Genomic DNA, 14,329 nt, shown 5'->3' with positions numbered 1-14,329 from the left:
TTAGTGGCAATTTATTGATTTGAAAAGCTTATGGTTATTTGAACAGCACATTTACCATTGTTTAATAGTATCTTGGAAACCTGGCATTTAAATTTATACAAACAGCCTGAGTTCTCATCACATCCACAAATTAAGTGGATGAAACAGGATTAAATTCATTATCATCTGGTGGCCACACCCTGTGTAACTTCTCTGCAGAGAAGGAGTCAAACCATTGTTAGTTCACTGTAGCTGCTGCTCTCTTGCTGTTAGCAACAAAAGCTTTGCCTTATTTTAATCAAATCAGTGTGAAAGTGTAAGTTTGACCTGGAAACAAGCATGTTATTAGTCAAAGAAACTAGATTCATCTGAACTGAAAATGAGTGAAGTTATAACCAGTTATGAGCCCTGACTGATGTGGGAAATTCAGTGAGTGGCTGTTCTTTAGTCCAGCCTTGTATTGTGACAGGCATCCAAAACAGGGTGATCTACTTTTAATGACAGTCTTGGTGTTCTTGAACTTTATCTTCTTTGTACAAAATCTGTAACTTAAAACAGTTTGTAACATGTCAAGTGTGGTCCCTAGAAAGCCATGAGGTTTTTCAAATAGCCACTTACTATTAGATTCAGTAGCTAGCTTTGCCTTCTGACCTGTGGCTTGAACAGTATAATAACATTAGCAAAACTAAATACTAACTTAATTCTTTCCTTAATTAGGAAGGCTGTTCAGGGAGAACATGGGGATACCACCTGAAGAGTATTGGATTAGAAGTGGTGCTAAACCCAAATTTACCAGCCAAATACCTGGTAGTCTCTTACCCCCAGCCAGGAGCAAAGAACAAGGTACAACTTATTTGCTCAGTATGTTTCTGTTCTTAAGGAACATTCAAAAGGATCTGATACAAAACAGAAAGCTTATGGTATTTGAACAAGGCTTGAGGATAAAACTAATGCTTGTCACTCTGATTTTGATGAAATACCTGTCAGTGCATTTTGGGGTATATTTATATCCTTCTCAAACTGAAACATGTGAGTAAGGGGGCATTCTAGCTACTTACCTTGTTTTAAAGGTACCAGGGGAAATCAAAGCATCAAATGCTTTGTGGCCAAGCAAAGCCTTTATTTGTGCAGACCTCCTACTTCCATAAACTGTAGTATTGATTTTTCATCTGGATAATGCTTAAATGCATGTGCAATGATAGTTCCTGATCTTGATGAGTAGAACATAGGAGTCATGTGTGATAGCTACATAGGCCAGTGCTTAGAAACTAGCATGGACCACAGTTACCTTGCTACTGCTAAAGGGTGTCTGAGTGCAAATCATCTTGATGTGGCTAAGGGAAAGGTGAGCAAATCATAGTCAGGGTTGGAAACGACCTTAAGATCATCAAGTTCCAACCCCACTGCCATGGGCAGGGACACCTCCCACTAAACCATGTCACCCAAGGCTCTGTCCAGCCTGGCCTTGAACACCACCAGGGATGGAGCATTCACAACTTCCCTGGGCATCCCATTCCAGTGCTTCACCACCCTTACAGTAAAGAACTTCTTCCTTATATCCAATCTAAACTTCCCCTGTTTAAGTTTTAACCCATTACTCCTTGTCCTATCACTACAGTTAATGGGTTACTTCAACAAAACTAAGGTTAGCTAGTTTCTATGTCTTTTTCCTCTGAAGAAGAATGTTTTGCCTTTACAGTTAAGGTTTACTTGGAGTGCAACTCTGTTTCTAAATGCTCTTCAAGGATGTTTCTTATGGTAAATGGTTTGGAAGAAGTGTAGAATTTGCTGTAATCTGGGTATTACTACTATCCTGGCTTGTGTGCTTTCAAAGTATCGCAGGATCAGTCTACCAGGTAACAGTGTGATGTCATTTTCAGGACAGACTGACTTGCTTCTATTCAGTGATAACATCTATCAGGTTCCCCATATCAACAGCCCAGTGAATTATTCTCCAGAGTGTGTTCCTTGATTCTCTCTCCATGTTGCTTTCGTGCTTGAGCATGTTGGGATTTGAGATTTGCCTCCTGAGTTGGATGCTTTGTCCTATCTGTTATCAGATTTGAAATTGTTGTGGGTTGGTTATGCTAGCCTGCTCTGTAAAAGTTGAAAACCTCTTCCTTTATCAATACTGTTCTTGGCTCCTTGCTACAGTTCATAAAAATCATAAAATAGTTCTAAAATTTTGTTTAACTTTCAGCATGTCTCTTCTGTCTCTTCCAAGTTATAGATGGTATGGCATGCTAAGGGTGTTTGTTACTCCCTGCTTTTTCCTCTTCCTTTTCCAGCTTATAGTTTGGAGAAGCTAGCACCTTCAATGCTAGGAGGAAGGAATAGGTTTCTTAAGGCTGTCCATGCCGATGGATGCCTCAGAAGTGCTAGTAAAATCACATCCTTTTTAAAATCTTGCTTATCTTAAGACTGGTTTCTTCATATTAATCTTAAATGTAAGTGCCCTCCAAGTAAAGGGGTTTGGCTAAACAAAGTATGTTGCTTTAGCAGTAATATCATATGCTAAATTTGACTTCTTGAACTGTGTACCTGTGGTGCATAACTTAACAGGTCTGAAGAACTGAGCATTTTTGAGACGGTGGCAAGTCTGGTCACTTGGACAGCCATCAAGTAGTCTTGAACACTTAAAGTGAACTAGAATAGAATTATCCAACTTTCACTGTTTTTGTTTTTTTTTTTGCCACACTAACATCTGTCCAAGTTACACCCCAAAATGCAATGCATCCAGAGTTATGGTTAGTGATTTAATATTGTAGATGCAGAGGACTGGTGCTTGACATAAGCAGGGTCAGTTTTGTCTGCCACTAAAATGGGCACATAGTGCTCCTCTTTCTCCCATCCCACTAGAGACCAGTCGGGGGAAGTCAAGCTTATATTTGCTTTTAAACTATGCTTTGGAGAAATAACATCGGTTGTATCTTGCTATGTAGGGTACCCACCTTTGGCTAAACTAAAGAAGAAAAGAATAGGCAAGCCACCTTCAAAACGCAGAGACACAAGATCTGAGGTGGAAGAAGCATGGGAGATGCCTAAAAGCAGTGTCCACAAAGGTTGGTATACAGTGACAAGCTACAACAGTGGCTGCTGTGAGATTTTTCTTCATTACTGTCTAATAATTAATGGTTTTGTTTGAACTGTAAGAATATCAGATTGTGAAATAATAGTAAATACATTGCTATTGTATGTGGGCAAGATGGAGGGGAGGGAAAGCAAGCTAAACTTTGAACATTGAATCACTTTGCTATGAAGACTGTTGTAGCTTTGACCAGGTTAGATTCCTTCCCCTTATTTAAGGGAAAGGAAGGAAAAAACCCACATACAAAACTCCAGTATTTTAGTCTAGTTGCTTTCTAGACTATTAAGTGTTGGGTCCTGTGTTGCTTTGCAGTAATGCTTTTCTTTAAGCTACTGGTCTGTCTCGGCAAAAATACTGTTACTTGAAACAACACAAATACATATGTATGGTTCTTAAGAACTTGAACTTTATGGAGTAGGAACTTTTAGCTACTTTGGAGGAAGCTGAGAAAGGTGATGGAGGGAAATGCCACATTGAGTAAGTTCAGTAACAAATAGACTCTCCCACAAGTGCACAAAAGTATAAGAAGGCTATACATTGAAAAGGGTTGGTATGTACAAGAAGCTAATTTAGGTGGATCAGAGTTCCTTCTGGATATGAGCAAGTTGGCATGGTAAAGCTAACCTGAATAGTCAGTCAGGAAACATAGGGGTTAAAGACAGTCTCTCTTATATTAAACAGATGACACTTTCATGTGTTTGCAAGGTTGGAAACCAAGTTGGACTGAAGCATCTTGCTACTCAAAATTGGCATCAGTTGGATTATTTGAACAGTGTTAAACCTTTAATTGCTGTTCCTCTTCAATAAAAGCATCTGGAAAATGTGCATCATTCCAAAATACTTTAGATTTGCCCCAGAACAGTTGGTGCTTCTTGGGTGCATTCAACAATGTAGTTGCAAGAGCACATTGAAAATACACAATGAATTTCATGAAGAACTCTTATCAATCTGTTATCTTGGGATATTCCGAAGTCAAGCACCATTCCTGCAGAATTTATCCTTGCTGGGAAGCTGAGCACATAGTTGTATCAGTGTGATCTCCAGTAGGACAAGGCAAACGCTGCTGTCTAGTCTGTCTTTAGAAGCAAATTGGCATGTGCTGGGAGGGAGAGTGCATCCCTTAATCTCTTCCTTTTTTTTTTTTCTGCAGGGCATGGATCAAGAAAGTCCCTCTCTAAGAGACGATAAATGCCAATATTGAGGCAGGACGGGAAACAAAGTTATGTTTTGCATAAATCCCAAACTCTATTCTTGTATATTTTGTAAGTTGCTGTGTACTCTTAGAGGATAAGTAGCAGCATTGTAAAGACTGAGGACATTTAAAATGGAGTTAAATACTTAACACTAAAAGCACCTTTTTACGCCTAGCACACCCACTATTTAATAAATTTAATAGAATTGCACTTTGAGGCTCCTTGTATTCCATCTATTACCTGGAAGCAAAACAGCTTGTTACAGGGGGGTGTGTGCATCAGTAGTATTAGCATTATTAGTCTTTACTGCTGTCCTGCTGTTGAGCTCTGCAGGGTTGTGGAGCCTGTCAATGTCATCTTGTACTCGGCTTGTCTGTATGGTGTGGCTTTAAATAGCAAATTCTCTTCCATCAGCTGGGTTTTTGGTTGGATTTGTTTTTGTTGTAAAAGTATAGAGCTAAAACTGGATCAGGTTAAGTACTGACTTGAGGTTTCAGGCAGCCTCTCAGATCTTAACTCTCTTCAAGTGCATGACTGAAGAATAAAACTGAAACACTGTGGTGATGGGATGCTTCCCCCTCCTCCCCTTGTTTTTCTTTGGAGACTTTTGAGTCCCCCATGGAGGCTCTGACCTGGAGAGGTGAACTAGGAGTTTTTACAACAGCACTGTACCCTGTCCCTTGACTTCTTACTGATATCTGTTACTGTTGATACTGTCCTTGGCAGCCTGCTACAGGAAAATCATCTATAGAATGAAGATGATAAAACTAGTGATCTTCTGAATAATGGAAATAGACTGATCTAGATGAGGTGGATAGCTCAGAAGTGGCTGTTTTTATGTGGAAGTATTGAGCTTTCCCTGCCCAACTGATCCTTGATCTACTATTTTTAATAGCACTTGCTTACTTGTTTTAACAAGCTTTTAGAATTATATCCTTCACCCCAAGCTGTTAGTGAAAGGATCTACTTTAACACTATGATCCAAGTCTTTATTTCCTCTGTACCCTAAGCACTTCAAGAAAATAAGGAGTATAGATTTTGATTTGGCTTTTGTGATGCATAAAGCCTGTGTTACATCAGAATCTCAAAGAATAAAATGAGGGAGGGAATTACTTCCAGCATGGAGCTTTTTAATAGTTTGGAAAATATAGGACTGCTGCTCTTGAACATCTAATACAGGAATGTCCTGCTTTTAGAGGAGGAAAGACGTTATTCTGACGGGGAGGATCAGTGGTAGAATCTCTTGAAGATTGTTCTTAGGTAAGACTGACTTCTTTTCCCCTGAACTTGAGCATAGCCTTGGCATTGAATACTAAGCCAGTTCTGCTGACAGACTTATCAGGTAAGCAGCAAGACACAGTTAAAGGAATATTCATGACTATCACAGTTAGATGGCACTCTGTTAATAGCTAATACTTCACAGGTACTCCCAAGATCATCCTAATGATCCTTTCATAGGTCTTGCAGTAGTCAATGTATTTCCTACCCACACAAAAGAAACAATTTAGGCTCTGGTGATGCCAGCTCCCACGAAGATGTGAGGGAGTAGCAGTAGGAGTGTTTAGACAGCTCTTTGTCTGAAAACAAATGCTATTTTAAAATAATTCCTCAGTCTTGTAGCATACCCATCCTATGTATCCATACCAATGCTTTAAGTAGTAGGCATAAATGTGCAAGTGCTCCAAAAATACTTCTTGGATCGTTTTATATGTGGTGTATTCTACTCTGACAGTACTAGTTGTATGACCTCAAAACTAAATCTTCTACTTGGCTTTTTTTTCCACTCAGCAGCATGATTTGTGGACTGCATCTTAAGTCAACTGGTTTACAGCTATATTTAATATTCCGGTGGGTAAAATAGCCATGCTTTTAGGCAAGTTGTGAAGTACAGACTGTGTTTTATGAGACTGTGAGTTGGAAGTCCAGGCTGCTTTTATTCGGGCAGGTAATCAGCCACAGGGATTTCTGAGATTTAACTTTACAGGTGCACATACGTGGCACACTTTTGTTTTCAGTGAGGCTGGACTTTTCTGTGCTGGCAGCATTGACCTTGCAACTGGGGCAAGTACAGCTCTGCCCTTGAAGCTTTCGCATGCTTCCTGCAGCACCTCTGAAGAGCAGCTGAAGAATCTATTTGCTGTTTGGCACACCAGTAACAAGCGGTAGAGGCTGGGGGATTGGTTTGAGCAGACTGACTGTCTGCGGCTCAGAATTTGACTCCTTATTTGTAGCTGACTAAAACCTCTGTCACAAAGCGGGTGTGCTGCAGTCACTGAAGTGGAGCCAGTGGCTTATGCTGGCTTGCCACGTTTTAACTCTATGTTCCAAGTGTCAATTTGGTAGCACCCGGATGGCATAAAGCTTTCCCTTTTACAATGTCCTGTCTTCTGCCTTATGTTGGAAAAAAATTAATTGCAGGTCTCCCCATGAAAATCAAACTCTGGAAGACCAGAGTCAATGGCATCTCTCCTTCCCCCCCACATGCTAAGAGAAAACACATACATGGCTTAAAAAAAAAAAAAAATCTTCACATTCCCCTGACTCGCTGCCATCTCAGACAAGACTTATAACCCCCAAGTTATTTCATGGCCATAGAAATAAGATGTCAGTATTTCTGCTGAACTCCGACAAGGATCATCATTTCAGCTGTTAAATTTCTTTCTGGTGAAAGAGCCAGGAGCTCTGAATTTACTGCTGATGTTGCTGATACAGGGAACTATCAGGAGCCACCAGCATATCTCATCACAGGGAGATATGCTGTATAATACTGGAAGATAAAACACAACTCTGCATTCAAGCTATGGGAATAAGAATCCTTGTGTAGGTAGCTTTTGACTACCTTGCTTTTCTCCAGAACATATTGTGAATGACCAGCAAGGAATGGGGAGTCATTTTTACTAAATGACTCTTAAAACATGTAGGAGGGAGAAAACGCATTTTAATGTATATTTTCCCCTGTCATCTTTTCCAAAAGTCTCGGGAGAAAAAAGTCATCTTCCATGAGATTTAATGTGTGGTTCCTAATGTCAGTGTTAACGTTCACCTTACTAACATCAGGGCTTTATCATGCCTTTCTTTTTCTTTCAATGTAAACATAAGCACAGAAACTGAATTCCATGTAAGCCCTTCCTACTCCTGTCAAGGCAAATCTGTTTCTCCTTCTGCAGACTGCCACTATGTATCTCATCTTCATCCTGAAATCATAGCTTTGTACCACTGCATCTTGATGTTTCAAAAGAGCCGCTTACTCTAATGCAGTTCAGCTTACTCTAGCTATCTAACTGAGCCTACAAGATTAGTTAGAATAAAAGCATAGTAAGTCCACAAGGTCAACTGAGTAGACAGAACTTTTCCTTCTTCCTGCTTATGTGTTCTTTACTGCTGTTCTGTGGTTACCATGTCTATCTTGAAAACCATTTTGAAAGCCTCACACGTTTATATTCTTGTGGAATGATTCATAAAATAATTGTAGTAAACAAAAAATAAGGTGGAATTTATTTCCCCGAGTAAAAAAACCTCAGATGTACCAAAACAACCAATACTAAAGTATATACAGAAATGAATCCTTTTCATCTTGAACATGAAACCCCCTTTTTAAATAGCTAAACCTACTCCCTCTTTACACTCAGCTCCCAATCCTAGAGGCTGGAGAAATGCTTGAGGTGTTGTAGAACTATGTGTATTAATGGTGATGATGTTGAAATTTTATTACACACAATAAAACACTTAAGTTTTATTAACACAGCAATTTTAAGTAGATCCCCTTGATTAAGTTTCCTTTCCTTCAGCAGTGCTCTTTATTTCCCAGCTGCCAGTACTAGGACAAATACACTGAACTTCATATAGGCTGTATGCAGTACAATACAGTACAAGCTGCTGCTTACGAGCACTGTAACTGAACTCCCAGTGCTCTGTATGTAATACAATAACTACAGAGAAAAGACACTTCAATGGACAGCCGGCTCCTGCTGCAGGTTTGTTGGCAATACCTTGGAAGTTGCTGTTTCCTGCCACAATCACATGTGGCAATTCAGAGCCAAATCTGACCAAGGCAGATGACCCTTAGCACAAGTTTTACAATAAAGATATGTTTGATGGAGAGTTTTTTAATGCAGTTCTCTTCTGGCTGCAAAGGGGCAGGAATGGGCAACCAGCGTAGGATGTCATACGTATCACCTAAATACATTCCCAGTTTAATAAAGCCTTTTCTGGTGGTTTCTTCCTCATCCTTTGGATTTTTCCTTTCACTCCATCAGAAGAGGTCAAGGAGCATGCAGCAGGTGACTGCTGCTAATCGGATTCGGACTTCTCATTAGATTTAGATGACTTACGCTTTCTCTTTTTCTTCTTCTTCTTTTCTTTCTTTTTCTTTTCCTTCTTTCTCTTTTTTTTCTTATGTTTATCTCTGCCTTCGGAGGAAGTGGAGCTGCTGCTGTCTTCATCATCCTTATCGCTGTTATCTTCTGAGGTAGAGTCCTCCAAGAGCTGCTTCAGCTCCTGTATCCTGAGTTTAAAAACTGGAATGAGAATCCTTTCTAGCTCTTTTTTACCTGTAAATCTTTATTCTAGCTTTCATCTGTTTCCTTCCTAGCCTGAGAAATGAGAGCTACATGCAAAGGGCAGGGGAACACTTCTGCTTCTTCCAAATTACACTCCTGTTACAGTATTTGCAGACTGATAAAAGCAACCCCTTTAGACACATGCAGATGCTCTGTTCTCTGGGACTTCCCATCCCACAGGATGTCAAAGGCAGAGCACGATATTGGCCAATATTTATGTGTGCAAAATAATAAGGCTACAGCTATCACCAGACCATCCTAAGAAGTTCTGCAATGCAAATGCATGTTGGAATGCTGATATTATGATGTTCATTGTCCTGATGACACATAGATGATGGTACTGAAGCCTTTTTTAGGCCTACAGGTAAACTAAATGCAAGTACCTGATTATTATGGCATAAATGAATGACTACTCTATAAACTCTGTTTTGGGGAAAAGTGTGGAAGATGACAGAATTAAAAAGGCAGGAAGTATTATTGTGTGATTCTTAAGAAAGCTGAAATGCATTCGTGTCTACCAACATAAAGAAACTGCCATTAAACAAAATGTAAGGGTAAGCTTGTATCAAGATTTCCCCTATATTAGTACTGTGATCAAAATGAAAACCAAATTGAAAATACAGTTTACTACGGAGCCACACTTACCTCTTTTCTCTTTCTTGCCGTTTATTTTCCTTTATTATATTATACATTGGATCTTCATGTGCCTTTAAAGTGGAAAACAGAAAATCCAGTGTTGGTAAAGCAAAGTATTTCTTACTGACTGTTATATTTCCTAAAAACAAATAAACCAAAGCAACCCAGATCCAGAAGCTTTTATCAAAAGATGAAATACAGTTAGCAAGCTCTTAATTCCCAAGTATACTCTCAGGCTTACCACACTTAAACTGAACTGGTTTTGTTTTTATTACTTCAATGAAGGGGACCCTTCTTAGATATAATGCCTCTCTGCCTCTTCAAGCAGTTAGCTAAGAGAACACCTTTCATGTACTACAGGGATAGCCAGACAGAGAAATTCAAAATACTGAGCTGTATGTACCCTTATAGCATATTCTGAATATAAACACACAAGAATGATTACAGGAGCAAGGACTATAAGACAAACAAATAATGAAGTTGGAGTCGTCCTTGCTTGCTCTGCACTACCATTATTGGTTCTTAACTCAGTTCTTTTGCAGTGGAACAGCATTGCAGCAAAGCTTGTGGTGAAGGAAGGTAGCAAATAAACACTGCAGATATTTAAGGTGAGTTCATGCCATGCAAGAATTCAGCAAAAAGATGGGGTGATAATTTCTGTTGGAAGATTAAGCAAACAAGTTCAACAGAGATGAGGGATCTGATGTTGACCAGAGGTGGGAATTAAAACATCAGTAACAAATGAAAGATGTTAGGAATGCACCATGAAGGGCCTTGGACATACAGCAAGAGTTTGAAGCAACAGAGAAAAAAGAATGAGGAACAGTGAAGAATAGAGGCAATCTTGTTATGGGAGAGAGCTAAAACTACTCTTTTCAGTAGCATACAATCAGTATGAGCTCAGAATCAGGAGAGAATGAGTCCAGACTACGTTTTTAAGGATAGAAATGAGGGCATAAGACAAGGTCACGAGAGTTTGAAATACAAGTTAAGAGTGCAGAGCCACAGGAAAAGTTAAAGAGGTCAAGCAGAAAGAATCTGCAGAACTGAGATGCAGCCTCATGTAGCAAGAGATCAAACCTGTAGACAACTGGATTACAGACCTAGACAACAGGCTTCATGATGTGGTTGTTCACAGCGACAGCAGAAGGCTTGAAGCAGCTGCAATGTGGGCAGCTCAAGCTTGACTAGACATGTTTTGTTATGTTGGCATTTTAATCACAAACACTGAGTATAATGGTTGAAACAGCTTCTTGAAGGTTTTCAATGTAAATGTAAAAATTACTAATTTTCCTTTTGAAGAGTAGATTTTCTGCAAAGCAGTCAAACATCCAACCACATCTGTAGCTTTTTCTTTATTAGGAGATTTTCGGCATCTGTATTATACTAGAGACAGGGGAAAAGTCCTTAATAAAGCATCATCTAACAGGCTTCTCTTCACTTGCAAGATTATGCATTGTCAGTGTTAAAAAGTACAAGCAGTAATACTACAGCATTTGTACTCACTACTCTAAATTGTTCCAATTTCTGGTTGCCTTTAATGAAGAACGGGCATTCTTTATCTCCTGTTCTGTGTCCGTAACGCTTACACCTCCAACCTTTAAAAATCAAAGAGCAGCAGTGAATTGCATCTCTGAGCCAGATCAGAAAAAAAACCATCAAAACCGTATTTATGCAAATTATTTCCCATGTATTGGAACAAACAGTATGATGTCCATAAAAGCATGGCTTTTATGAAAGGCTAGGCAAGGCTACTGCATCCTTCAAGATACTTTTATATCAGCACGAGGTCATAGATTCATAGAATGATTTCAGTTGGAAGGGAAATTAAAGCTCACCCAGTTCCAACACCCTGCCATGGGCAGGGACACCTTCCACTAGAGCAGGTTGCTCCAAGCCCTGCCCAGCCTGGGCTTTAACACTGCCAGGGACGGGGCAGCCACAGCTTCTCTGGGCACCCTGTGCCAGCGCCTCGCCACCCTCACAGGGAAGAACTTCTGCCTAAGAGCTTATCTCAATTTCCACTTTTGTCCTGTCACTACTTGCCCTTGTAAAATACCCTCTCCACACTTCTTGTCAGCCCCTTTAGGGACTGGAGCTGCTCTGAGGTCTCCTCTTAAGGAGCCTTCTCTTCTCCAGGCTGAACCAGCTCAGCTCTCTCAGCCTGGCTCCAGAGCTGACCTGCTCCAACAGCAGCATCTCCATGGCCTCCTCTGGACTTCCTCCAACAGCTCTACGTCCCTCTTGTGTTCCTGCCCCAGAGCTGGATCAGGACTGCATGGGGGTCTCACCAGAGCACAACAGAAGGGGAGAATCCTCTCCCTCGACCTGCTGGCCAATCTACCTGGACCTCGTCATCTGTCCAGCAGATCTGCCCTCCCCCAGTGTAAGTGGATGGCTCATGAAGGTCCAGTGACATCTGGAATATTTTCAGCCTTACACTGCATGACTTTGACTTCTTTTCCCAAAGGCATCCAAAGCCCTTTTGTTGGGGCATGTGCCAGGAATTCTCGGGCACCTTCATTGCCTGGCACATCAGGTATGCAGTCCTCTGGTTTTGTTTCATTCTCCTATGAAAAAAAAAATAACAAAATAACTTTTTTAACTTGGTAAAAATTAATACCTCAAATGTTCAGGCTTTCACTTACTGTGGAAGCTATTTTCCCTGTAACATTTGTTTTTTCTTGTAACAGGTAAGGGTTTTTAAATGCTTTTAACAGCATTAAGTAATTTGCTTTTGTCCCTCACCCTTGAATTTTCCAGTCTGAACTTTATTGCCATATTAATTCCATTCCTTCCTGTTTATTTTAGTAATTTATTTAAATAAGTAATGTAAACGAAAACTTAACAGACAAACAGAGGCTTCTTTTCCCTCTTTCTTCTAAGAAGACATAATAATTAAAAGCAGCCTTTACATCACAGATTATTTCTTTAGGTTAAAAGCACTAAATGATGGCTTAGGTATACAAATTTGGCAAAAGAAGTTATAACTGTGAAAGGAAAAGTATTTTTACACAAATATTCGAGCATTAATAACCGCGAAGCATCCTGAAAAGATGTCACCCAAACTGAAAGTCTGCTTTACCATAAATGACTCCCCTTTAGCCTCTCTATTAAATACTGCACGAAGCGTGTGCGCTAAGAGGTGATGAAAGAACTGGTCTCATCCTATCTGGGCATTTCACTCTGGATTCACTAAGTCACGGTTCAGGTTGTAACTGAGGAGAGTTTTGAGTTTTACCCTGGAAGCACCTAGTATACAGGTAACAGTCACTTAAACACTTAAAGGACAGGTTTTATGAAAATCCCTTGTCATGCTACACATTTACTGCAATGTATTTACCAACCTTAATGAGCCCAGGGGGAGGTTTCTCATAGCTGAAAAGCAATAGGAACATTGTTACTCTGCAGCTTAGCACAAACACGTTGAGAACATACAGTACTTTGGTGGTACAGAGCTAAAACTTTCCTTTCACCTCACATTTTCCCTTGCATTTCATTCTCTCAACAGGTACCAAGATGCAAGCAGACTGAGACACAGTGTTTTTCATATCGCCACACACGCTTCTCGCAAACATCCTTCAGGTTCATTCTCATGTGGGAGACCTGCTTTCATTGCACTGTTTTACAGTGATGTGTGGTACATCCAGTTCACCCTCAGCTTTCATAAACGCACAATTATCTCCTCTTTTTCTGTAGCACCCCCACCCTCCACCCCCTCGGATCTCACTGATCCACTCCAGCACTGCTGAATCACAGACACAGCCATCTGAAAACATCAGTGTTCCTTACATCCAACCCTGCCAGCCAAACCTAACACATACTGATTTAATCTCTCTGTGTATTAAACCTAAAGACAGAACCATACTGACCCAAATATCATCTTTCCTGCAGCACTTTAGAGTTAACAGCAGATACAAAATGTATTTAAATCCAAACAGCAAGCAGGCACTACTCAGAGCACAGCATCTGAGAAAGCACCTGTGTTGGGAGTCAAACGCCGAGGCACTATGAAATGGTCTAACTTTTTAGTGCTGCTTAGTGCATTTCAGTACAGATTTTTACTTCCATTTGGAAAGGAAAAAAAAAAAATCATATTCTTGTGAACCTCCTGATCTTATCCCATTAAACCCCTTTCAAAGAAACACCATAAACCTTTCACAGAACTGCGGATTACTGATGGAGTCATTCGGCAGATCTCAAACCTTTGTATCTTAATTTCTTTTTTAACCCACTCTAGTGGGAAGCTGCTGCACAACCTCTGCTTCTATGCTGCAACTCCAAGACTCCCAGGAACGTGGAAGAAACTCATTTTCCCTCCACAAGAAGTGGTTATAGAGTCACCGAGCAGCCCTGCCAGTGGCCCTGCTCCCAGAGGCACGGTCTGCTCATGGATAAAAACGAGCCACGGTTTTACACAGTTACGGGGCTGAAGCAGCCGCTGAGGGAAAGGAACGGGCCCTGCCTCCCGCGGCGCCAGGCGGCAAGCGAAACCCTAACACACCCGCCCCCCCCAAGCCGTGCACTGGGAACGATCCGCAAAGGGGCGGGGAGCCTCCCTCCGCCGCTCCTTACAAGGACTCGAGGTGCTGGATCTTCTGGAGCTCCTGCGCCTCCAGCCTCTTCCGTTTCCTCTCCTGCCGCTCCTGGCTCTTCCCGCTGCGCGCCGGGGGCTGCGACCGGCTCTCGAGCCGCGCCCGACTGCCCTTCGCCGCTTCCTGCTGCTGCGCCCCCCCTCGCTGCTCCTCCTCCGGGCCCTGTGGCGCCGTGTGGGACATCGCAGCTGTGGCCAGAGCCCCGGCAGCCGCCGAGGCCGCGGCGACGCGCCCGCCCCTCCCCGCTGCGCATTTAGGTTTCACTTCCCCTCCCGGGCG

General features: G+C 41.3%; 1 protein-coding gene across 1 annotated transcript; it reads right to left on the bottom strand.

Annotated features, from left to right (window-relative positions):
* Positions 1–7,458: 7,458 nt before the first annotated feature.
* RP9 (RP9 pre-mRNA splicing factor) lies at positions 7,459–14,329 on the bottom strand. Its single transcript, XM_061464781.1, has 6 exons — positions 14,031–14,329; positions 12,803–12,833; positions 11,896–12,025; positions 10,962–11,053; positions 9,465–9,526; positions 7,459–8,764 (listed from the first exon to the last, which is right to left on the bottom strand). Exons 1-6 carry the CDS (start codon positions 14,231–14,233, stop codon positions 8,551–8,553), a joined length of 732 nt encoding a protein of 243 aa, XP_061320765.1. The 5' UTR covers positions 14,234–14,329; the 3' UTR covers positions 7,459–8,550.

Source organism: Pezoporus flaviventris, unplaced genomic scaffold (assembly GCF_033815535.1).
Source record: "Pezoporus flaviventris isolate CSIRO_AGI_PZ_B2104156 unplaced genomic scaffold, CSIRO_AGI_Pfla_v1 ptg000037l, whole genome shotgun sequence".
Lineage (NCBI taxonomy): Eukaryota > Metazoa > Chordata > Aves > Psittaciformes > Psittacidae > Pezoporus > Pezoporus flaviventris.
Note: the sequence above shows the minus strand (reverse complement) of the source record. Positions and strands in the feature narration are given on the sequence as shown.